The sequence below is a fragment of the Mustela nigripes genome, chromosome 8 (assembly GCF_022355385.1).
Source record: "Mustela nigripes isolate SB6536 chromosome 8, MUSNIG.SB6536, whole genome shotgun sequence".
NCBI lineage: Eukaryota > Metazoa > Chordata > Mammalia > Carnivora > Mustelidae > Mustela > Mustela nigripes.
This window is the reverse complement of record NC_081564.1, coordinates 7,517,978-7,540,524: the sequence shown is the minus strand read 5'-3', so window position 1 is coordinate 7,540,524 and position 22,547 is coordinate 7,517,978. Positions and strand designations below refer to the sequence as shown.

The window sequence follows — 22,547 nt, the reverse complement described above, 5'->3', positions numbered from 1 at the left end:
TGGGGCTTGATCCTGGGATTCCAGGATCATGACCTGAGCAGAAGGCAGATGCTTAAATGACTGGGCCACCTATGTGCCCCAGTCTATGTTTTATTAAAATGCTATCGTTAGCAGGCAGAAATTTAGGTATACACACACACTACTGTGTAAAGGTAGAGGCCAATTATGTGAGAAAGGCAAGAAAGTGCCCATTCCGCCTGGGTGGCTCAGTAGGTTAAAGCCTCTGCCTTCGGCTCGGGTCGTGATCTCGGGGTCCTGGGATCGAGTCCCGCATCGGGCTCTCTGCTCAGCAGGGAGCCTGCTTCCCTCCTCTCTCTGCCTGCCTCTCTGCCTACTTGTGATCTGTCTCTGTCAAAGAAATAAATAAAATTTTAAAAATTAAAAAAAAAGGGACGCCTGGGTGGCTCAGTTGGTTAAGCAGCTGCCTTCGGCTCAGGTCATGATCCCAGCGTCCTGGGATCGAGTCCCACATCAGGCTCCTTGCTCCGCAGGGAGCCTGCTTCTCCCTCTGACTCTGCCTTCCACTCTGTCTGCCTGTGCTCGCTCTCGCTCGCTCTCTCTCTGACAAATAAATAAATAAAATCTTTTAAAAAAAAAATAAATAAATAAATAAATAAAAAGAAAGAAAGTGCCTATTCACATTAAACTCTGGCCTAAGATACACTTCTTTCTGGAAGAATTTCCTGAAATGTTATGATCCAGGCCCTCCTTGGCCTCTGCCCTCTCTGACCTCCTATAGCAAAGGAGTGTTACCACGGATTTCAGTCTCCAGGCTGTCTCTATCCTTTCCTTTTCACTAATGGGTTCTGATTTGCCAGTAGAGCTATTAATTCCTGGAGTATAGATAGCACTGCATCTGAAACATCTGTTTACCTTCAGCATTGGGGTTGAAAGCACTGACTTTGGAATCAAGAAAGACCTAGTGCAAATTCCAGCTTTGCTAGTGAAGAGGTCTCTGGCCTTGGCCTTGGACAGGGACTCTGGTTTCATCAGCTGTCAAATGAAGATAACCAGCTTTGTTCACAGGTTCAGTGAGGTTTAAATACAACAATGTGTGTAAAGGGGGCGCCTGGGTGACTTAGTAGGTTAAAGCCTCTACCTTTGGCTCAGGTCATGATCTCAGGGTCCTGGGATCAAACCCCATATAGGGCTCTCTGCTCAGCGGGGAGCCTGCTTCCTCCTTTCTCTCTGCCTGCCTCTCTGCCTGCTTGTAATCTCTGTCAAATAAATAAATAAAATCTTTAAAAAAAAATAAAAATTTTAGGGGTGCCTGGGTGGCTCAGTGGGTTAAGCCTCTGCCTTCAGCTCAGGTCATGACCTCGGGGTCCTAGGATTGAGGCTCTCTGCTCAGTCGGGAGCCTGCTTCCTCCTCTCTCTCTCTCTCTCTCTCTCTCTGCCTACTTGTGATCTCTGTCAAATAAATAAATAAAATCTTTAAAAAAATAAAAAATTTTTAAAACTCTCCCTTAAAAAATAACGTATGTAAAGTTAATGGCTCAGTATGTGACACATAAGTGCTCAGAAGTACTACTAATGTACTTAGTACAGCTGGGGCACCTGGGATCAAGCCCCGCATCAGGCTCCCTGCTCAGTAGGAAGCCTGCTTCTCCTTCTCCCACTTCCCCTGCTTGTATTCCCTCTCTCTAGCTGTGTCTCTGTCAAATAAATTTTAAAAATCTTTAAAAATATATATGTATACATACTTAGTACAAGGCTAAAAATCCCATTGTTTATGTGCCTTCCTTATTAAAGTGAATTAACCAAAGCAGAGGACATCGTAATTGCCTTTCGTTAACAGTTGGCCTTCCTTATGATAGGAATCATCCCACTGAAGAAAACCATTTTCTTCTTAGAGATATGAAAATAAAAATTGGCTTTGCTTTTTGGGTTTTCTCCTCTAAGAACACTAGAAAAACCTGTTCTAGGCAAACCGATCTTGTTGTCTTGACAACCCAGATTGCCAAGAAAATAAGTAAACAAAGCATCTGAATCTTATTTTTAAGAAAACTTGGGACAGTACAAGGGAGGGGCTGAAAACTAAGACTAAAGAATTAATTACCCCCGAGGACAGCACCACAAGCTCCTGCCAAGGCTTTGTCTTTTCCTCTGGGAACTGTTCTGTGTTCTACTCATGGTGTTCACTGGAATATTCCACCTCCCAAACCTCAAATATCCAGGTAGAGATAGCAGGATTAATTACACTAATATACTGTATTAACTGAATTCCTCCCCCATGCAACAGGAAAGTAGAGAAACATTGGTCCAAAAAAAAAAAAAAAAAAAAAAGGAGAAAGAGAGAGAGCCTGAGAAGTTTCCCTTCAATGGGCATTAAGATTAAAATGTTTGTTAGTCCTAAACATAAACAACAGCATAAAAGGAGAAGTCAGTGGAGACAGAGATGAAGCAGCTCTTCATTTGTCTTAGATGTACTATGAGAAAGAAAAAATAAGTGTAAGCATCCAAAAATATAGGGACGAAATACAAAACACTCTCAAGAAGTGGGAGTGTTCAAGGCATGTAGGTCAACACGAAGATGCTCCAGTGACAAGACTGAGAAGCCTGTCATCCCGGGATGGAATCCCCACAGATTCTTCCTAGTGAGGGGGCTGGGTCAGGCCAAATCTCTGAGGCTGTTCCCTCAACTGTAAAATAGTATTTGGCTTACAAGCATTAGAGATGGTACGGGTGGAAGTACCTACACCACAGTGGCCTATACTGGGCACTAGATAAATGTGCCTGGTGTTACCAGTTATCAAATCTAAACTCTGAAAAGAATGTTCACTAAAATATTACAGTACTTCTCAAAACTCCGGAAACAGGGAGCTCTGGGGGTAATGTAGGTACTGGACTAGAATCCCATCTCTGCAACCTACCAGCTGTGTGACCTTGGGTAATTGAATTAACCTCTTTATGCCTCAGTTTCTACATCTGTTAAATGGGATGAATGCTATTGCCTACTGGGGCTCCTGGGTAGCTCAGTCGGTTAAGTTTCTGCCTTCAGCTCAGGCCATGTTCACAGGGTCCTGGGATTGAGCCCTGCACAGGGCTCCCTCTTCAGTGGAGAACCTGCTTCTCCCTCTCCCTCTGCCCCTCTCCCCCCACCCCTGCTCATGTGCTCTCTCTCAAATAAATAAAATCTTGTACAAAAATGCAATTGCCTACGTTTTAGGATTGTTGTAAAGATTAAATGCATCAATATACATGAATTACAACATGGCACTCTGTGTTAAAATATTTGTACCCACCTGCTGCAGGGCTGCAAACACTCATCACTAAATCTGCTAGTTGAGCTCCCACCATGCAGAGTCACTGGCTTGGGTCACCACATCTTTCTTCTCTGTAAGGTCTCTGATAGAGACCCACTGGCAATACAGCCTCAATTCCTTCCTCACCAAACCCTTTCCCCATTTACCCAAAGCATCATTTAGTTACACTTCCATGTTAAACCATCCATAATTACACCATTCTGAATCTTCCCTCCCCAGATGCTCCACCAGGAAAAAAGCCAATTAGCTATAACCCAGACAGTTCGGGGTGGGGTGTGTGGGGGGGTGGTTCATTCTGACATTTCCAACTTCCCATTTAACCCTTATTCCTTCCTGGAGGAGAGGGGCCCCAGCCAACAAATCTAAGTCACAGATGGCAGCAGGCCACGGACTATATTAGCTTTGGCTTCAGTTCTGCAAGGGTGAGTGTACAGGCTGGGAGCAAGACCAGGCAGGCTGGCTTCACGGGTGTGTAAATTGTGCCCCTTCCTTGGTTTAATGTTCTATTTAATAAAGGGTTTGTATTTTTACTTGGCGCTGGCCCTACACATTATATAGATGGTTCCAGTCAGGTCTGATTTCTGGTTTTCAGGGTTGATATGTGAGAGGTCGGCTGAGCAACCTTGCCCCATCTCTTGGATCTTCTTCTGCTGAGGCAGAGTGATTAGGATCACTTCTTAGACTAATTGCATGGACAAAAATGTATCAGTTGAGAGAATACATTTGGAAGAATTAAAAACAAACTGATAGGAGCATCTGGGTGGCTCAGTGGGTTAAAGCCTCTGCCTTCGGCTCAGGTCGTGATCCCAGGGTTCTGGATCGAGTCCCGCATCAGGCTCTCTGCTCAGCGGGGAGCCTGCTTCCCTTCCTCTCTCTCTTTGCCTGCCTCTCTGCCTACTTGTTTCTCTGCCTGTCAAAAAAACCCAAAAAACAAAAAAGCGAACCAAAACCTGATAATAGTGGTTACTTTTTAGGAGGAAATTACTTTTTACTCTACAGCCCTTAAGAATATTTAATTTTGGGGGTGCCTGGGTGGCTCATTGGGTTAAGCCTCTGCTTTCAGCTCAGGTCATGATCTCAGGGTCCTGGGATGGAGACCCATGTCTGGCTCTCTGCTCAGCGGGGAGCCTGCTCCCCCACCCCCGCCCGTCTCTCTGCCTCCTTGTGATCTGTCAAATAAATAAATAAAATCCAGAAAAAAAATATTTAATTTTTGCCATCTACATATATAACCTTTCAAATTTAAGATTTTTCAACATCAACACACCAATTACTGTCTCAGTCTCTACACTGAGCCTCTTGTTTCCAGAGCAGCTGTCTTTAGCCAACAAATGCACCCCATGAGTGGGAGTTGTTTTACACTGTTTCAAAGAGCTCTAGAGATAAATTATTTCCCATAAGAAGGTTTAAATTTAACGGAGAAGGAGCCAATGATAGAAACCTTAAAATTTGGTTGGTTCCTTGCTGCTGTTTTGGACTTGAAACACGGAGACTTTCCTGTGAACGAACACTGAGGGATAAGATAAATTCATAGACAAAGCAGTAACTGGTTCTGCTTAATTGCAGGTTTGAGACGTAAATTAGATACATTCTGTATTTGAGTGATAGCACCCACACACCTCTGAGCTTCAGACCTTTTTTTTTTTTAATTTAAAAGATTTTATTTATTTATTTGAGAGACAGAGATCACAAGTAGGCAGAGAAGCAGGCAGAGAGAGAGGAGGAAGCAGGCTCCCCGCTGAACAGAAAGCCCAGGGGCTCAATCCCAGGACCCTGAGATCATGACCTGAGCCAAAGGCAGAGGCTTTAACCCACTGAGCCACCCAGGCACCCCTTCAGACCCTTTCTTAATTTATAATCACCTTATTTATGATGAATTCCTAGACTTATCATCAACTCCCATTTATATAAAGAGATAAGAAATATACTCATGCAGAAGATACAAAAAACCAAATACCCAGAAAGTGACTGAAATAGGTTTCTTGTCATTGGTCCAAAAACCATAAAAAGATCTTTTCCTTTTAGGGTGCCTGGATGGGTCAGTCAGTTAAGTGTCTGCCTTTGGCTCAGGTCAGGATCCCAGGGTTCCAGGATCGAGCCCTGCATCTACCTGCTTCTCCGTCTTTCTTTCCCCCTGCTTGTGCTGTCAAATAAACAAATATATGTATATATATTTGTTTGTACTGACCCACTAGAGAGATCTACCAATACCCAAAAGAGCTTATGTCTGAGCACCGATGCTAAATGAATTCATGTGATGGAGAGTACGCACAGATTCTAATAAGACACTGGCAGCTTTGCTCAGAGAGAACATCATCCTTAACATTTGCACTAACTTAATAATGAAACCGCTGTTTATCAGAAACAGTTGGTATCTTTTGCTCTCAAAAAGAGAAGGGTGGGGCTGCTGGGGTGGCTCAGGTGGTTAAGCATCTGCCTTTGGCTTGCATCAGGATCCCGAAATCCTGGGATGGAGCCCCATGTCGGGCTCCTTGCTCAGTGGGGAGTCTTCCTCTCCCCTCCCCACTTGTGTTGTCTCTCTCTTGCTCACTCTCTCTCTGTCAAGATTTTATTTATTTATTTGACAGAGAGAGAGTGTGCGAGAGAGAATGCACAAGCAAGGGGAGAGGAAGAGAGAGAAGCCGGGAGCCCGATGCGGGGCTCGATCCTAGGACTCTGGGATCATGACCTGACCCAAAGGCAGACGCTTAACCAACTGAGCCATCCAGGTGTCCCTAAATAAAAACCTGAAGAAAAAAAAAAGAGGGAAAAAACAAATACGTATACTCCAGCAACAAAGTAAGACTAAACAGAATGCAGTTTATTGATCAGACAGACATCAAGTCCATCATCTACATGGAGGGAGGGATGTAAACATGTAAACAAGTCCAAAACCTTCTAGCCTTTATGGCGGCTCGGCTCTGTGAGACTACAGATGATTTATCAAGGGCACCCCGTGAGAAGGCAGCTCCTGATGCAGCTGCCGGAAGAGCATCGCACACCGGTTCCTCTCCTGGGTCTTCCCCAGTGTGTGGTAGAGTCTGGCCTGGAAGTAAACAACATCTCTGATTTGCTCTTTGCAGTCGACCTTTGCAAAATAGTTCTTGGCTTCATTGAGATTCTCGATGGCTGCCTCCAGAGCTGAGGGAAAGTGGGAAAACACCACACATATTTAACTCAACAGTCTACACATCATTTTCTTTTTCTTTCTTTTTTTTTTTTTCTTAAAGATTTTATTCATTTATTTGACGGAGAGAGATCACAAGTAGGCAGAGAGTTAGGCAGAGAGAGAAGGGGAAGCAGGCTCCCTGTTGAGCAGAGAGCCTGATGCGGGGCTCGATCCCAGGACACTGAGATCATGACCTGAGCCGAAGACAGCAGCTTAATCCACTGAGCCACCCAGGCGCCCCATAAACATCATTTTCAAAAACCCAAAAAACAAAAAAGCGAACCAAAACCTGATAATAGTGGTTACTTTTTAGGAGGAAATTACTTTTTACTCTACAGCCCTTAAGAATATTTAATTTTGGGGGTGCCTGGGTGGCTCAGTGGGTTAAAGCCTCTGCCTTCAGCTCAGGTCATGATCTCAGGGTCCTGGGATCGAGTCCCGCATCGGGCTCTCTGCTCAGCGGGAAGCCTGCTTCCTCCTCTCTCTGCCTGCCTCTCTGCCTGTTTGTGATCTCTGTCTGTCAAATAAATAAATAAAATCTTAAAAAAAAAACAAAAAAACTTAACATCTACTTTTATTGATTTAACATGTACCAAATAGTTTTGTAATTCTACTCTTCAAGAAGAAAAAAAAATACACTAGGGTGAGGTTTTTAAAAAGGTCTTTGGTTAAAATAATGATTTCACTTGCCCTTAAATTTCATGCCAAGCAAACATGGCAAAGTACTTTAAATACAGCATGAAATTTTAACATATATTTGAGAACTTAAATACTGTCCCAAATTTAATGTCTTTCTTCTTCTGGATCCTAAAATTTAATTTTTTTCCCACATTGGTATTGCCTAGCAATCTCTGAGTGGCTCCCTACCTTCTGCTTTCTTCAGTGGATCATAAGAAGCTGCTGAAGCCACCTGGCACTTGGCCACCAAGAACATGGCACGGCCTTTGTCCAGCACTGCCCCGTCAGCCAGGATGGGCTCAATGGCCATGTGGAGAAGACTTAAGGCCTGTTCTGGGATTCCAAGAATGAGCTGAAAAAGAAATACTGTGGTACTGTACAAATCCACATCCACTGCCCATGACAGAAAAGGCTTCATTTCTGGCTCTTCTCTCCTGAAGGGCCATGTCTGGCTTATGCTCTCCTTGACATGTACTACATTTAATATGCACCACACTCCTAGAAAACAATGTGAGTCAATCTGATTTGATATTATGATGGCTCCAGTAGGTAGAAGTTATTCACATTATAGAAAGGTTTTTGCCTTTACAAAAAAGATTCAGAATCAATATCTAGATTGGTGATTCCAAAGGGTCAGAACATCATTCTTGCTGTGTAAGAATCATTCAAAGAAGGGGAACCATTAAGAAAATAACTCAAAAGTATATAGTAAAATAAAACAAGAAACATCCATTTAATACAAAAGAAACAGTGATGGAGGAACTGATGAACAAAAAAGATGTAAGACGTATAGAAAAAAAAGAACAAAACAGAAGTCTTTCAAATCCATAATTACATTAAATATAAATGAATTAAATTATTCAATTACATGGCAGAGATCAGCACAATAGATTTGAAAAAAACATGATCCAACTATATGCTATCTACAAGGATACTCTGGTTAAAGACACAAATAGGCTGAAAGTAAAAAGACAAAGAAAAGATATTCCATGCAAACAGTAACCAAAAGAGAGCTGGAATGACTATTCTTATATCAGATAAAATAGACTTTAAATCAAAAACTGTTACAAAAGGGGCACCTGGGTGGCTCAACTGGTTAAGCATCTGACTCTTGGTTTTGGCTCAGGTCATGATCTCACAGTTGCAGGATCAAGCCCCACATTGGGCTCCACGCTCAGTGCAGAGTCTGTTTCAGATTCTTTGTCTGTCCCCCTCTACCCATCCCTGCTTATGCCCTTGCACTCTCTCTAAAATAAATAAATGAAATCTTAAAAAAAAAAAAAACTGTTACAAAGCTAAAAGACATTACACACTGATAATGAGTCAATTTATCAATAAGATACAATTATAACCACATATATACCAAACAATGGAACCCCAAAATATATAAAGCAAAAAATGATAGAACTGAAGGAAAAATTAGTTTAACAATAATAATTCCAGTACTCCACTTTCACTAAGGGAGAGAACAACCAGACAGAAGATCAGCATTCAGTCGTTAAGCATCTGCCTTTGGCTCAGGTCATGATCCCAGGGTCCTAGGATCAAGCATCAGGTTCCCTGACTGCCCCCCTTCTCCCACTCCCCCTGCTTCTGCTCCCTCTCTCGCTGTGTCTCCCTCTATCAAACAAATAAATAAAATCTTTTTAAAAGAATAGAATAAAGGGGGGTAGAAAACACAATCTACTCAATTGAAAAAGAAAAAACAGGGACACCTGGGTGACTCGGTTAAATCTGCCTTTGGTTCAGGTCATAATCCTGGAAAACCTGCTTCTCCCTCTGCATGCCTTCCCCCATTTGTGCACATGCGCTCTCTCTCTCTGACAAAGAAATAAATAAAATCTTAAAAAAAAAAAAAAAGAGAGAGAGAGAGAAAAAACATTTCACAAAAACCCAACACCATTCAGGAGTAGAAGGGAACTTCCTCAACCTAATTCTGATGCACCAGTGAAAAACCCACAGCTAACACCATGTTTAACAATGAAAGACTGAAATCATCCCCCTAAAATCAGGAGCAAAAACAGGATGTAAACCCTTGCCACTTCTATTCAGCACTGGTCTGGAAGTTCTGCACAGGGCAATTAGGCAAGAACAAGAAATGAAATTGGAATGAAAGTAACACTCTGTATTTGAAGATGAGCTGATCTTATATATAGAAAACTCTAAGGAATTCTTAAAAACCTAGAACAGGTATTAAACAAGTTCAGCAAAGTTGCAGGATACAAGATCAATATACATTAGCAATAAAAGATCCAAACATGAAATTAAATTTTTAAAAGTTTTAAAAAATACTTTATTTATTTATTCAAGACAAGGAAGGAGCAAAGGGAGAGGAACAAGCAGACTCCACGCTGAGCACAGAGCCCAACAAAGGGCCCAGTTCCCAGACCTCAAAATCATTACCTGGGCCGAAACCAAGAGTCAAACACTTAACCAGCTGAGACACCGAGGCCCTATGAAATTAGTTTTCTAAATTCCATTTATGATAGCATCAAAAAGAATAAAATACTTAGGAGTAAGTTTAACTAAGAAATTCTAAGAATTGTGCACTGAAAATTAGAGGACACTGTTAAAGAAATTATAGAAGATCTAAATAAAAGATATCCTGTTAAGGGACTGGAAGACTTAATATTGTGAGGATGGCAACACTCTCCAAATGCATCTACAGATTTAACGAAATCTTTATCAAAATTCCAAATGCCATTTTTGCTGAAATGGACAAGTTATTCTAAAATTCATAGGGAACTGCAAAGGAACAACAATAGCTAAAATAATTTTGAAAAAGAACAAAGTTGGAGGCCTCTTACTTCTTGATTTGATTGATTAACTTTAAAGAGAGAGAGAGAAAGCATGAGAGGGAGGTGGGGAGGGAAGGGAAAGTCTCAATGCAGGGCTCGATCTCACAACTCTAAGATCACCCCCTGAACAGAAACCAACTGCACCATCCACAAGCCCCTCTTACTTTCTGATTTTAAATTTAATACAAAGGTCAGTAATCAAAACAGTAAGGCATAAGGACAGAATATAGAACAATGGAACAGAATTGCAAATGCAGAAATAAACTCAATGTCCATGATCAATATTTTTGACAAGGTACCAAGACCATTCAATGGGAAAAGAACAGCCTTTTCAACAAGTGGTGCTAGGACACAGCGTTTCCGTAGTGTAGTGGTTATCACGTTCGCCTCACAAGTGGTGCTAGGACATGGGGATATCCATATGTGAAAGAATAAAGCTGGACTCCTCCTCATACCATATATAAAAATTAACTCAAAATGGATCAAAGACCTAAATGTAAGACCTAAGACTATTAAGATCCTTAGAAGGAAATATAGGTATAAATCTTCATGAACTTGGATTAAGCAACAGTTTCTTAAGTAGAATACCAAAAGCATAAGCTACAAAAGAAAAAAAGGATGAAATGGATTTCATAGAAATTAAAAACCTCAGTGCATCAAAGGTCATGATCAAGAAAGGGAAAAGATGGGGCGCCTGGGTTAAGGCCTCTGCCTCCGGCTCAGGTCATGATCCCAGAGTCCTGGGATCCCTGCTCAGCACGGAGCCTGCTTCTCCCTATCCCACTCCCCCTGCTTGTCCTCAATCTCTGTCAAATAAATAAATAAATAAAATCTTTAAAAAAAGAAAAAAGAAAAAAATCACTAGAGAAGCTGGAAAGGAAAACAGATTTCTGTGCTCCTTCCATACAGATACTGACTGCATGCGTCTGCGGCAAGGCCAAATGCGTAGATATTTTAAAAATCTTCCCAATTGATTTTAATGCATAGTTTGGGGAATCTCTGCTTTAGTATATGTGCTACCGAAGTGAGCATGGGAATCTCTGCTTTATTAAATGCCTCTAGCGCCAGTGAGTTCAAAATGCATGCACTCACTAAATATTTATTAAAATCCTGGGCGCCTGGGTGGCTCAGTGGGTTAAGCCTCTGCCTTCAGTTCAGGTCGTGGTCTCAGAGTCCTGGGATTGAGCCCCACATTGGGCTCTCTGCTCAGCGCGAGCCCGCTTCCTCCTCTCTATCTGCCTCTCTGCCTACTTGTGATCTCTGTCAGATAAATAAAATCTTTAAAAACAAAACAAAACAAAACAAAAAAACCTACTATGTGCACGTTTTACTGTGTACCGGAAGACACAGCAGGGAGAAAACAAAGGCCCTTTTCTCACAGCCTTTACATTCCTCAGGGGGAGATAAAAAATAAACATAAAATACAATTTGATTTCCAAAAGCTTTCAATGAACACACAACTTCCTCACTTCTTTATCCCCTTATTAACGAAGCATAGCTCTGGGCCAGCTAAATCATTCATATGATACAAGTGTCCTCAAAGAAGAGGTGCACCCCCTTTCTTAAATACACAGCTCGGCACCGCCAGTGCGGCTGGGAGGGGTCAGCTTGCCATGGAGTTCGCAGCTTCAGACTCCCATGGAGGGTTTGACAATGAGACTCCATTCCCAGACTTCAATATTAAGAAGAAGTCAAAGCTCATTACTATCCTTTCCAAAACGAAAAAGTAGTAACAGACTCACCAGTTCTTGAGCACAAATATGTGCTGTAAAAACAGAGATCAGCTTACCTGAGCAAAAGCCAAGTTCAGCACCGTTTCTGAGGCCAAGTACTGTAACCGGTACTCCTTGGAGAGGGCCAGAGCCTGCAGGAGCACGGGCAGCGCGATGGTGGGGGAGGAAGATCGCCAGTACAGCTCTGCCACAGACAGCAGGACGCTGCCCGCAAAGAGGAAGACACGGGATGAGAACGGCCGACACAAAGGACCACCTACAGCAGAGGCTCAAGAGCTCTCCCTTACCTGATCACCATTTCTGTGTTCCTGATTTTCTGACAATGAATCAACAATTTTTGTAAAAGCTTGTGCGCCTCTGACATTTGGTTCTGAGCTTGTAGTACAATTGCTTTCCTGACACAGAAACAAAATAAACACAAATGGTGACGCTGATGTTTTGCAGTCGCGCCCCCTCAGTCTCTATTTCCTCAATTAGACTGTGAACCTCCCAGGGGGAAGAACTGTGCCTGATACAATTTTTGTGAAAAAAGGAAAAAAAGTGTTTGTGTGTGTAAGCACATGTGTATACACCTACCCCCCCACACACATACAAGAACACAAAAGTCTGAAGTTGTCTGTATCAGCATGCTAGTGATTATCTTGGGGTGAAACTTATTTTGTCCATTTTACTCATCTGTATTTTCTAATTTCCCAGAACAAATTGGTAATAAATACGTTAAGAAGTCTTTTCCTAAACTAAAGTTAATAAATTAATTTTAGTTAAACAAATAAGAATAAAGGCATTTGAGAATTACTTCATCCTGGGGTTGGAGTTTTCAAAGTCTCTTACCTGTATACGCCCTCTATGCTATTAAGAGCTGTGATTCCTGTAACAAGTGAATCGGCCAAATGGTATTTGCCATCATTCATTGCTCTGTCAAATTGTATCTTTTGATCACACAGCATCCATAACTAATAAGGAAAAAAAATTTAAGAACAAAATGGCAAGTGTTCACCTCATTATTCAAAAAAATATAAAAATATTTCAGCTTGCTTATTAGCAAATACCCTTATAATTCATACACATTTTTTTGAGACTTAAAAAAGTTTTTATAAATATTACAAGGGTGTGAAAAAGCATGAATAATAAAAACCATGTCTGCCAATCACCAACTTCGTCAAATCACAACAATTTTGCTTTATTTGCCTCAGACAGTATCGCGCACTACTGAAGTTCTTTGCAAATTCCATTCCCCTCTTTCTTTGTCCAAAGTAACTGATTTAATGTTTACAACTCCCATTCATGTTTTCCTACTTTTACAGCATATATTCTTACCCTTAATATATAGTATGATCTTGTATGATTTTTTCCAATTAAAAATTAGAAGGATTTGGGGCACCTGGGTGGCTCAGTGGGTTAAAGCCTCTCCCTTCGGCTCAGGTCATGATCCCAGGGTGCTGGGATCAAGCCCCTCATTGGGCTCTCTGCTCCACGGGGAGCCTGCTTCCTCCTCTCTCTGCCTACTTGTGATCTTTGTCTGTCAAATAAATAAATAAAATCTTAAAAAAAAAAAAAAATTAGGGACGCCTGGGTGGCTCACTTGGTTAAGCGGCTGCCTTCAGCTCAGGTCATGATCCCGGTGTCCCGGGATCGAGTCCCACATCGGGCTCCATGCTCAGCAGGGAGCCTGCTTCTCCCTCTGCCTCTGCCTGCCACTCTGTCTGTGCTCGCTCTCTCTCTCTCTGACAAATAAATAAAAATAAATTAAAAAAAAAAATTAGAAGGATTTGTGATTTCCAAGCTTTTGAGAAAGTTAAGTCAATGCAATGCAACAGAATGTTAATGAATTTACAAGGGGCGCCTGGGTGGCTCAGATGGTTAAGCGACTGCCTTTGGCTGAAGTCATCGGGCTCACATCGGGCTCCCCCTGCTCTGTGGGGAGCCTGCTTCTCCCTCTCCCTCTGCCTGCTGCTCCCCTTGCTTGTGCTTTCTTTCCCTCTGTCAAATAAATAAATAAAATCCTCAAAAAACTAATTAGTTAATTAATTAATTTACAACAAGTCAAAGTAATTTTGTTACATAAATGAACCATTTATTATAGGCTAGCAGTGTTTTAAATGGTAGAGCTTCTACCCAGTTTCACTTTCAATTCCTTCAGAAGTGGTGCTGTAGGTCCAGGCCACCGCCCCCCGCCCCGCCCCAGGATGTGGTTTTCATGTAGGAACCTCAGTGTCAGATCCCCAAAGCTGAGTCTTTTCATCTTGATTTTGCCACCGAAGGAGCAAGTGTACTTGGGGTGCTGGCTTATATTTCAGTCCTGTTCACCATTTTCCTGAAGGAGGCACCCTAACAGGTCTGGTATTTACAGATGATTCCAGCCTTCTTGGTGCATTTAGCCCTGTCACCACAAATAGGTCTAAGCCCAGAGAGCAATCTTGTACATTTTAAATTCTGTATAAAGTAAATACTGTCCTACCGTATGTATCCTTTGACAACGTTTTTCTGGGACTTACATGTGTTTATACAAGTAGCTCTAGTTTACCCTTTGCCCTGATGAATAGTTTCCAATTACACGAATAAGCGACAACTTATCTATTCTCTGTTGTTGAGTATTTAGGTAGGAGCAACTTTTCACGCTTCTGAGCAAGGCTGTAACCAACATTCTCATAAATCTCCCCTGGGGAGAGAGTTGATCTCAGGTCTACAGTAAGCAGTGGGAACGGGGTCGTAGGACATACGTCCCTTCATTGTAATGTCCTGCCCATTTGTTCTCCCCTCCCAGAAGCATGTGGCCCCTTGTCCTCACCAACAGTTGGCGCTGTCAGGTGTTTTACCATTGGCCAATCTGATGGGTATGCAATACTTCATTATTGTTTTCACTTGTATTTCCCTGATTGCCAGTCAGGAAGAGCATCTTGTTATATATCTACCGGCCATATGTTTTTTCTGTGAACTGTGAATTAATTTGTCATTAAAAACAAAAACAAAAACAAAAAAAACAGCTAGGACTATAACCAAAAGTGTTCCGTCGCATTAGCACTGCCACAGAACCACACTTCTTTCTTCCCACATCACCCGCTTTCCCCTATCTTCTCTTTTGTTTGTGTGCCTCCTTTGCAGCTGGGTACTCTGAGTTCAGATCACAGCCTGCTGAAAGCAGCAATGAGACCCCAGCACATTTCACACGCAGATGGGCACCCACAGCCTATCCAACAGCCCCTGGGAGTGGCAGCCTCAGGGACCAGCAGTAGGAGATTCCCAGGCCATGGTCTGCTATGGTTTCAAATTCTCGAATCCATTGCTGACTAAACTTGGTAACGGAAAGAAGAAAGGACCGGTTTAACAGCTTTCTCAGCCCCATTAGAGACAGGTATCAGTGCACTAAGGAACAGGGGGCCTGGGAGTGCTTTAAAAAATTAAATCCCCTCTGGGGACAACATTTTCCCAAAAGGTCATTTAATCCTGGGAGGAAAAGATTAGAGTTGCCAAGTAAGGGACACAACACCAAACTGTCCGTGGACATGGGCAATCTATACAGTTAGAGATATAAGGAATACTAGCTAAAACCATAAAGACAGGGAAAAAAAGTTCCCTAAATAAATCTTTAAACCTTTTATCAGAGTTTATTTCTCTGCCCTCTTGAACAGAGCTTAGAGATTCTGGTATGTGCCTATGTTCCCCTCAGTGCACAGAGGACACAAGAAAGGAACCAAGACACAAGAAACTGAGTAGATACCCTAAAATATTCTGCTTTGACAACAATACAGTAAAAACAGTCCTTCGGAAATAAATCCAACGCCATGCGAAAGGCAGATTACCTGGGCATGCTGACTATTAGGCGGGAATCGTTCCTTCAAGTGCTTTAACACTTCCGAAGCCGCAGCGAAACAGCCCTAAGCAGAAACACATGATCTGGTGAGCACACCTGGGTAGAAACCGCACCTGCTACCCCACTCACAGGCTGTCACTGTGATTCACCTTTTCGTGATGCTACACCCGGGAAGGTGCGAGCCACAGACTCCCATACATTGAGGTGTCTTGTTTTTAGGTTCTAGCATATTTTATTTGTTCATTAAAATTTTTTTTGAATTACACATGTAATGCATGTTCACTCTAGGAAAAAAACTTCAAAATAAATAAGAAAAATAACCTCCTAGTGTGGGATAGTTTGGTTGTTTCTAATTTCATCCATTTCAAGAATGCAACATTGAATATCTCGGTGCATATAGCTTTACACTGTCCACCTGTCCAGTCATTTCCTCAGGATAAGACCTCTGAAGTAAAACTGGCTGGTCAAATGCTGGCATTCCAAAGCCCTCTGATATAAATTACTAAATTACCCTCCAGAAATGTGCTAAGAACTTTCACACCAGCTCTCTATGCCTTTCTCCCACCACGAACTTAAGGATTGCCTATGTGACAGGTGAAACTAGTATTAATTTGAATTTCTTTGCATTTTATCTGTACTTCTTTGTACTTTCTATTGTATTTGTACTTCTTTGTATTGTATTTGTATTTGTATTATATTGTATTGAATTTCATTGTATTAATTTGAATTTCTTTAATGACTAGATTGAAAATTATTTCATGTATTTGGGTCATTTGTGTTTTTTAAGTGAATACATGTTCATGCCTTTTTTTATACCCTTATGTCATTGGAATGTTTCTTGACTCCAAAAGCTTTTCAATGTGTCCCAGTCCTTTGATTAGGTGAAATGTCTTCCATCTATATGGAAGTTCAATTAGATTGCAAGTGAACTTTTATTTGAAGTGAAGTGGAAATTACAATGAATTGTAATAAAAGGTCAATGATCTTTTTATTCTTACGATTTTTAAATGACCAATCTTGCCAATTATTTTCATGACTGCCATGGTGAGTTGGGCATGTGGATGGAGATGGGTCGTCAAACCTTTTAGGCCAAGGAGAGAGATACACACTGCATCCCCCCATTCCTACTGTGACCTGCGCCTCCTGAGGCCGGGAGAGGAATGATACCAGATGGTCTAGAATTACACAAAAAGAACAAGGGGGCTGGCTGTCTTGGTTCTCCCTCTGGGTTTCAGGAGGAAGGTCAGAAACAGCAATTCAGAACTTAAAACTTCTTTGTAGGTTCGCTCATGCCCCAGTCACTGCCACATCAAAATGCAGAACCCAGTTTATTTGGAGATCAATTTCAGAACACAAACCGAAGCACTCACAAAGGAAATAAAGGAGCAAGTGGAGATACATGATAAAGCTGCCTTCTCCACCACGGGTCACGCTTAATTTTCCAGGGGTCTATCTAACCTGCACAATTAAAAATGTGACAATCAACAGCCTTGTGGTATAGCTACTCGCTGATGCTCTAGCACTAGAAAGGTGTTACGGAGGCAGGTTGAGGAAAGGGGTTAAGGGACTAAATTGAAACAGAGAGGCCACTGCCTATCTCCTAGCAGTGCAATTCTTTTTTTTTCTCTCTTATTTTAAAGATTTTATTTATTTATTTGACAGACAGAGGTCGCAAGTAAGCAGAGCAGCAGGCAGATAGAGGGGGAAGCAGGCTCCCCACAGAGCAGAGAGCCCGATGCGGGGCTCGATCCCAGAACCCCGAGATCATGACCCGAGCGGAAGGCAGAGGCCCAACCCACTGAGCCACCCAGGCGCCCCAGCAGTACAATTCTTAGGGGTTCCCAACATATCCCGGCCACTGGAGCCAGGCAATGATGGCGTCAGCAGCTTCTTCACATAAGCCAGGGATAGAAGGGAGATGAAGACGGAAATACTAATCCAAATCCAAACAGCAGGAAAAATCTCCCAAGAAACATCACAGAACTCTAATAACTGGCCTCAGAGAAAGTTTCAAGGCTTGAGCATTGAGCCACGACCGAGATTTTTGTAAAGCAGTTTTTCAGTCCAGCACGAAATAAAAATATTATTTCTACCCTACATAACTCAAACTGAGCTTGAAAGGAAGTTATCCGGTTTAAGGCTGGGGTCAGTGGGGAGAATTTCACTTTAAAAAACCGTATGGGGAGGGGCGCCTGGGTGGCTCAGTGGGTTAAGCCGCTGCCTTCGGCTCAGGTCATGATCTCAGGGTCCTGGGATCGAGTCCCGAGTCGGGCTCTCTGCTCGGCAGGGAGCCTGCTTCCTCCTCTCTCTCTGCCTGCCTCTCTGCCTACTTGTGATCTCTGTCTGTCAGGTAAATAAATAAAATCTTAAAAAAAAAAAACAAAACCGTATGGGGAAATTTAAATTGGGTGAATTGTATCGCATGTGAATTTTATCTCAATGAAGTTGTTGGGGAGAAAGAAGTCACACAAGGCTCACACCAACTAACTAACTGAAGGTTCACTGACTCATCCATTACCAATGTTCCACTTAAGCACGGTAACAGGAAAGCAGAAGAGGAGATGTCAGAGGTTCCATTAAGAGGGGGAAAAAAACCAAGAAAGTGATGAACGTGCAGATTCCTCAGGGAAAGCAAAGAGCTGGCCGTTTGCCGCTGGCTGCTGCTCTGACGTCAGGAAGCGTGGGCAATGCCTCCCAGGTGCAGGAAGAGGGCAGCTGATGAAGATGCGTGTGGGACCCAATCAGACCCCATCCATCCCCTTTGTCTCCACAGATGCCTAAAGGACTGTCAAATGCTAAAATACATTTAGTGGAAGGAAGTCTTTAGACCGCAGATTAGGGAATACTGACTGCCGGTGCCTGGGTGGCTTGTTCTGTTGAATGTCTGCCTTTGGCTCGGGTCATGGTCTCAGGGTCCTGGGATTGAGTCCCACATCAGGCTCCCTGCTCATCAGAGATCCTGCTTCTCCCTCTCCCTCTGCCTGCCTCTCCCCCTGCTTCTGCTCTCTCTCTCACTTTCTGGCAAATAAATAAATAAAATCTTTAAAAAAAAATGATAAAACCTAACAATAATCTAACAGTAAGGGAGAGCAGAGAGAAGTGGAGAAAAGATATATGATCAGGAAATGCACTTATAGCCAAGGTAGTGTTTAGTGAGACAGAGGGTAAGCTTGGGTAAGAGGCTTCTCTTCCATGAAAGAAGACATTTTAGAGCATTAGAGCAAAGGAGAGAGAAAGCCTAGAGCAGCATGAGAGACCCTTTAATCAATCCCCTAAAAAGAGAACCATGTGAAATGACTTGGGCTATAAGTCAAGGTTACATCCAATTCCCACTGTCTCTTTTTGCAGTCAATCAGACTTGTGCTGTAGACTTAACATTAACTGGTATGGCCTTCCCATCTCCTATAAACATACCTAGCTCAAATCCTGAAATTTCAAAGACTCTTTTATATTCCATGTGCTACATGGAAATAGCTGATATCTTATTTCCTTTGTCAATGCAAAGAGATGCAAAGTTCAACAACTGTGTAGACTCCACACCCCATTCATTTCCACCGAAGGGATCTCACCCTTTCAGCGCCCCCTGCATCCAACCAGGCCTGACCCAGACACATCCAGTGCTTTTCTCAAAGAGCAGAGGGGAGAGGTGAGGGGAGCCTCCATCGCTCCCGGAGCGCGCAGGCCCAGCTACCCACCTACCTGCTCTGCGTGCAACTCTGCAAGATGGCAGAGGGCGACAGCAAATGACTCCGTGTTGTTCTGCTGCACACCCGCATTCACAGACTCCAGGCTGTTCATGCTCAGCAACATCTGGGCTTGCTGCAGGGCCATGGTGCTGGGTGGGGAGACAGACAGGAGCTCCCTTCAGTCAAGAGACCCAGGCGCCCCCCAGCCACACCCCACCACTCTGTTGAGTGGAAAGGGAAGGACAGAAGTCTGTCTGCAGGCTCTGGCTTAGCGGGAGTGGCGGCCTCCCACTGCTGGCTCTCCCGCCCTCAGCACCAGGAAAGCAGAAATGCACCCTGCATGTGTAGCCCCAAAGGAAACATGGGGTGGTTATGACACAACTGGGAGTTCCAAGCTCCAGACCCCCTGACTGCCTCTAATTCCCCTGTGGTCACAAGTGTGTTAATCAGTTTTCACAGATAAATTCAGACCTGATGCCATCCTGGCACCAGCTGCTTTGGCAATGTACGCAGCGGCCAGTGTCTGCAGCTGTCTCAGAGCGCATCCTGCCAAAAAATGATCTCGAGTATACACAAACAAGACTGGTCAAGTAGGCACTTCCTTTCATTATTGAGTTCCTAGAAATAGACTGTCTAGGTAGAAGGCGGGGTAGGGACAGGCTCCAGGATTAAAAACCTAGTTCAGAAAGGTAGTTCCAAGCTAAAGGAGGCCAAATGGAAAATTAAACTTGAGGCCGGAGATGCTCCAGAAAACATACCTCGGCTAACAGGGAAGCGAAACCCGAGTGACTGTGGCCCTTCCTGCCGGGGACAGGAAGAGAGATTCCGGTCTCAGATCACAGGGGCAGAGCACTTGGAGTCAAAGGACCTGAGTGTGAGTCTTGGCTCTGCCATTTGCTACTGACGTCTGTGATCTTGGGCAGATCAGATGTGTGAAACTTGGTTTTCACACCCTGGAATGGAGCCCACCCACCAGTCACCTCACAGGGCAGCTGGGAGGCGCAGATAAGAATGAGCACAGTAAAGAACTTGACAAAGTATGGGGCGCCTGGGTGGCTCAGTGGGTTAAAGCCTCTGCCTTCAGCTCAGGTCATGGTCCCAGGGTTCTGGGATCCAGTCCCACATCGGGCTCTCTGCTCAGCAGGGAGCCTGCTTCCTCCTCTCTCTCTGCCTGCCTCTCTGCCCACTTGTGATCTCTGCCTGTCGAGTAAATAAATACAATCTTTTTTTAAAAAAAAAGAAAAGAACTTTACAAAGTCTGTGCAAAGTACAAAAATGTTTTAAAACTATAAGAATTTTCTTTAATCCCCTGCACGAACAACTTTCATCAAAGGGGAAAATGACTTATCTGTTTGGCCTTTCAGAGAATCAGTTTGCTAGCTTCTGCTCACCTCTGGAAGGATTCCTGCCCCATGGCCCTGAAAGTTGGCTTGAAGACCCACCTGCGGCCATAGAGTCTCCAGATGGCTGTTTTCTGTGCAATGCTGATATCGATGAGCTCTGACAGGCTGTGTTTCCAGTGTAGGAGGTCAGAGTCCTTTAGGGCATCCATCAGTTTGTTTGCTGTCTTCCCAGCAAAAGCCCTCTGCTGAACTAGGGACTGTATTCCCAGGGAGGCGAGGTACTAAGGGAAGAGACATACCCCATGACTCCTCAAGGTATAAACTACATGAAACAATTGTTCACTTTTTTGAAATCTGGCATATTTCACATTTCAGCACATGCAAACTGACAGCATTATTTAAAAAGAAATTGCTATATCCTGACCCTAACCCATATGAAATGTATTCCTGAAAACCTGGGGCTGGAATAGAGGCAGGCGGTATGCTGAGAAGAACCAGGGCTTTGACATAAAATGGGCCTGGACTTAAACACACTCTCTGCCACTTACATTGTGAGTCAAGGCCGGTTAGCTTCCTAACCAAGCCTCAGCTTCTTCATCTGTAAAATGGGCGGAAACTCTATCATCAAAGAATTATTGTAAGAATTAAAATAAAATAGTATTTGGGGCACCTCTGTGGCTCCGTGTGTTAAGCATCTGTCTTCAGCTCAGGTCATGATCTCAAGAGTTCTGGGATGGAGCCCGTGTGGGGCTCTGCTCGGTGAGGAGCCTGCTTCTCCCTCTCCCTCTGCCCCTCCCCCAGCTCATCCAAGTGAGCCCTCTCAAATAAATAAATAAAGTCTTAAATAAATAAATAAATAAATACAAAACAAAACAGTATGTGTCAAACAGTGTTGGACACATTATGGAGGAGGAGTTGTGGGGCTTTTTGAGATTTTATTTATTTATTTGTCAGAGAGAGAGAGCACAAGCAAAGGAAGCAGTAGGCAGAGGGAGAGCGAGAAGCAGGCTCCCTGCTGAGCAAGGAGCCCCACTTGGGGCTGGATCCCAGGACCCGGGGATGATGACGTGAGCCGAAAGCAGACGTTTAATGGACTGAGCCATCCACTCGCCCCCAGAGTAGAATATTTTTTATTTCCCTTTTTAATTTTTTTTTTATTTATTATAAACGTTTTTTTTCCCCCCAAAGATTTTATTTATTTATTTATTTGACAGACAGAGATCACAAGTAGACAGAGAAGCAGGCAGAGAGAGGAGGAAGCAGGCTCCCTGCTGAGCAGACAGCCCGATGCAGGGCTCGATCCCAGGACCCTGGGATCATGACCTGAGCCAAAGGCAGAGGCTTAACCTACTGAGACACCTAGGCGCCCCTCCCTTTTTAATTTTTTTAAGATTTTATTTATTTGACAGAGGGAAAGAACACAAACAGGGGGAGCAGCAGGCGGTGAGAGAGGGAGGAAGCAGGCTCCTTGCTGAACAGAGAGCCCCACACAGGGCTCGATCCCAGGACCCTGGGATCATGACCTGAGCCGAAGGCAGATGCTTAACCAACTGAGGAACCCAGGTACCGTGCCCCCTAAGCTGAGTCTTTAAAGTTGTGCTTTCACCTTTGAAAACTGTATCAGAAGTTAATGAAAAAGTAAGTATGCTCATAATAGTCATCCTTTAAAAATCTTCCTACTTCAGGGGCGCCTGGCTGGCTCAGCTGGTACATGTGACTCTTGATCCCGGGGTTGTAAAGTTAGAGCCCTACAATGGGTGTAGAGATTACTTAAAAATAAAATCATGGGGCACCTGGGTGAGAGAGAGAGAGTGAGGGAGTGCGCAAGCAGATCACAGTCAAATCAAGATCCCTGCTCAGCGGGAGCCTGTTTTTCCCTCTCCCTCTGCTTGTGTACTCACTCTCATGCTCTCAAACACACAGACAAAATCTTAAAAAAAAAAAAAAAAAAAAAAAAAAAAAAAGGGGCACCTGGGGCGCTAAGTGGAACAGAAACCCAAAAATCTGCGGCTTTGTTTTTTCCCTCGGGGTGTTATCCCACGGTCACGACAACTGCGAGCCGT

The 22,547-nt window shown here is 43.3% G+C and overlaps 1 protein-coding gene across 3 annotated transcripts in view; it reads right to left on the bottom strand.

The window, feature by feature from the left end:
• Positions 1-6,066: 6,066 nt before the first annotated feature.
• Positions 6,067-22,547, bottom strand: part of ANAPC5 (anaphase promoting complex subunit 5) — a 45,234-nt gene continuing 28,753 nt past the window's right edge. For 2 of the 3 annotated variants that reach the window (XM_059408379.1, XM_059408381.1), the window contains 8 exons: positions 20,584-20,765; positions 19,155-19,290; positions 15,445-15,519; positions 12,476-12,597; positions 11,932-12,039; positions 11,701-11,848; positions 7,303-7,465; positions 6,067-6,407 (listed from right to left, as the gene is read on the bottom strand). In XM_059408379.1, coding sequence (XP_059264362.1) covers positions 6,196-6,407; positions 7,303-7,465; positions 11,701-11,848; positions 11,932-12,039; positions 12,476-12,597; positions 15,445-15,519; positions 19,155-19,290; positions 20,584-20,765 — 1,146 coding nt within the window. In that variant the 3' untranslated portion in view covers positions 6,067-6,195. The remainder of the gene's footprint in view (positions 6,408-7,302; positions 7,466-11,700; positions 11,849-11,931; positions 12,040-12,475; positions 12,598-15,444; positions 15,520-19,154; positions 19,291-20,583; positions 20,766-22,547) is intronic. The other variant, XM_059408380.1, reaches the window with a different exon arrangement.